Source organism: Crocuta crocuta, unplaced genomic scaffold (assembly GCF_008692635.1).
Source record: "Crocuta crocuta isolate KB4526 unplaced genomic scaffold, BGI_CrCroc_1.0 scaffold113, whole genome shotgun sequence".
NCBI classification, from domain to species: Eukaryota; Metazoa; Chordata; class Mammalia; order Carnivora; family Hyaenidae; genus Crocuta; species Crocuta crocuta.
In genome coordinates this window covers 6145431-6147821 of record NW_027530368.1, presented here as the reverse complement: position 1 = coordinate 6147821, position 2391 = coordinate 6145431, and the positions used below count along the sequence as shown (strand labels likewise).

At 40.6% G+C, this 2391-nt stretch overlaps 1 protein-coding gene across 4 annotated transcripts in view; it reads left to right on the top strand.

The window, feature by feature from the left end:
* Positions 1–73: 73 nt before the first annotated feature.
* APLF (aprataxin and PNKP like factor) overlaps positions 74–2391 on the top strand; it is an 81901-nt gene continuing 79583 nt past the window's right edge. For 2 of the 4 annotated variants that reach the window (XM_077766384.1, XM_077766385.1), the window contains exon 1: positions 74–234. In XM_077766384.1, the coding sequence (XP_077622510.1) occupies positions 139–234 (96 nt within the window). In that variant the 5' untranslated portion in view covers positions 74–138. The remainder of the gene's footprint in view (positions 235–2391) is intronic. The other 2 variants (XM_077766382.1, XM_077766383.1) reach the window with 2 other exon arrangements.

Genomic DNA, 2391 nt, shown 5'->3' with positions numbered 1-2391 from the left:
TGGACGCACAAGAGCCGAGCCTGTGCTACTCCCCCCTGCGTTTTTTCCGAGGGCCTGCCTAGGTCCCGCGCGTGTCCATGGAAGGCGGAAGCGGCTGCGGCGACCGTCTCCTTGCCAAGGGGTGTAGTCTTCGCCGCCATGTCCGGGGGCTTCGAGCTGCAGCCGCTGGACGGTGGCCCCCGAGTGGCCCTTGCGCCCGGGGAGACGGTGATCGGCCGCGGGCCGCTGCTTCGAGTAAGTGTGGCAGGGGACTCGGCCGGACCCAGAGAGCTGAGCGAGGTCCTGTTTGTCTCCTGAAGCCCCGTTTCTGGCTTCCCCACCACGCCGGCCCTGCCTGTCTGGATTTTAGAAGTTGGGGAGCAGCACGTTTTTCAGTAAACTTTAATCAGCTCTCAAACGTTTTCTAGTATTGCCCTTAATAAGCACTGACTTGTATGATCATTATTATAGTCTTATCCAGGGGTCGGCAAACTATGGCCCTGGGTCCAAATCCAGTCTCTTTTTGTATGGAGCCATGCCCTAAGGATGGTTCTTGAGTTTTAAAATGTGAAATGTAAACAAACAAAAAACCTATTAGCTTTTTAGGAAGAATAATTGGCCCAAAGGTTGAGGATATTGCCTCTTGGCCTGACAAGGCACAGTATTTACAGTAGAATTTAGCCCTTTACAGGAAAAGTTTGCCAACCTCTGATTCTATCTTTCCTAGAATGATTTCTTTTAAGCTTTTGGCTTCTTGTGGGACTGCATGGGCCTTTTATGGAATAGTCTTTTTCAGTAATATCAGCTGCCAACCCTTAATGTAGTGTGTAGTGTTCCAGGCATTGATCTAAGGACTTTACGTGTCCCAACTTTTTAATCACTTCAAAATCCTAGGAGTTAGGTGCTCTTATTATCTTCATTGTTCGGAAGAGAAAATTGAGCCATAGAACAGTTATTTAAAGAGTGCAAATAAACTTTTGGATATGTAGTGCCATTAAGCTATATATTTTCCACCATCTTTGGGATGTTTAGGAGTTAGAAAATTTTCCTGTTGCATTCTTGAATTTTATAGATCTCTACCTAAAACAGATACATTATTTTTTGTAACATTCAACATATTTTGTTTAGTGTCCACTTTGTGCAGCATCTTTGCAGACGGTAGCACGGTGGGGTTACAAAGATAAATGAGATATAGGTCTCTGCCCTCTAGGAATTTTCTCTTGAGCTCTGGAGACAAACCTGTGTCAGTGAGCTAACACCAGCCAGTAAGGAGTATGGACTGTTATCCTGGCTAGCCTCCAGTGTCTACATGGAAGCATTGGTATTATTAGCCTTAGGATCCTTCTCAGAGCAGGTTAAGGAGTGGTGCTTGGAGGTTCTGATGCTGACATCAGCCCTAACGTGGTATGTGTGTACGTTTATGGATATGCAATAAGGTTATTGAGACAGTTGTGAAGTTCATCTGCTCTTTATTTTTTTACTGGACAGATAATTACTTAAATGTTTAAATAACATTGTAACCTTTTTCCATAGTTTGTTAGTTTACACAAACATTTGAGAGATTTGTTTCCTTCTTCCCTCCCTCCTTTCTCCATATATATTTAAATATATGTGTGTGTATATATACATACATATACATATATATGAGATTTAAGAGTATGTGTTTCATCTAGAAACCTTATGTCCGTTGACAAGTGACTTTTGATTGCTTAACAAATTGAATCACCAATATATAGAGTACTGTGGATCTAAGGGTTGATGAATTTTAGGCCCATGTTTTATAAACATGGCAGCAGGTTGCAGATCCTTTCATTATTTGTAGCTTGATCTTTGTATTATAGGCTTGCTAATGTGAGATGAGCTTACTTGGTTTTCTGTCTTAAAATAGTAAGGAGTAAAAAGTTAGTCTATCTGGTCAGAATTTTGCTTCTCCTTTTCAAATCATTCTGTGATGAGATTCTCTTGCCAAGTTTGGCAGATATTAGAAGTGGTTATGAACGGTGTCCTAGGTGTGTTAAAGGGAAAAAATCAACTTGTGGTTTTTTAAAAAAGATACTCTTTCTTTGCAGTGGTTAAAACTCAACATGAAGGTGCTGTTTCAAACAGCAGCAATTCCAGTGAGGCTTTTTTTTGTAGTGTGAAAGCAAAGACTTAATTCAAGTGGGAAAACTCAGGATGTTCATTGTAAATTACTCATAATGTGATTATTAATTAATTATGTTTAATAATTAATAATGACTTTTGAATTCATTTAACAGGTTGTGTTTTTTGGAGACAAATTTCACAAGCCTTCATGGCCACACAAGCATAAAGATTTTTAATTCCAATGTGTAAAAGGGGCTTGGTGGTGAAACAAGTTGATGAGAATGTCTTTGTCTTTACAGTGGCAGGAGAGCACTTATCAAAAACAAT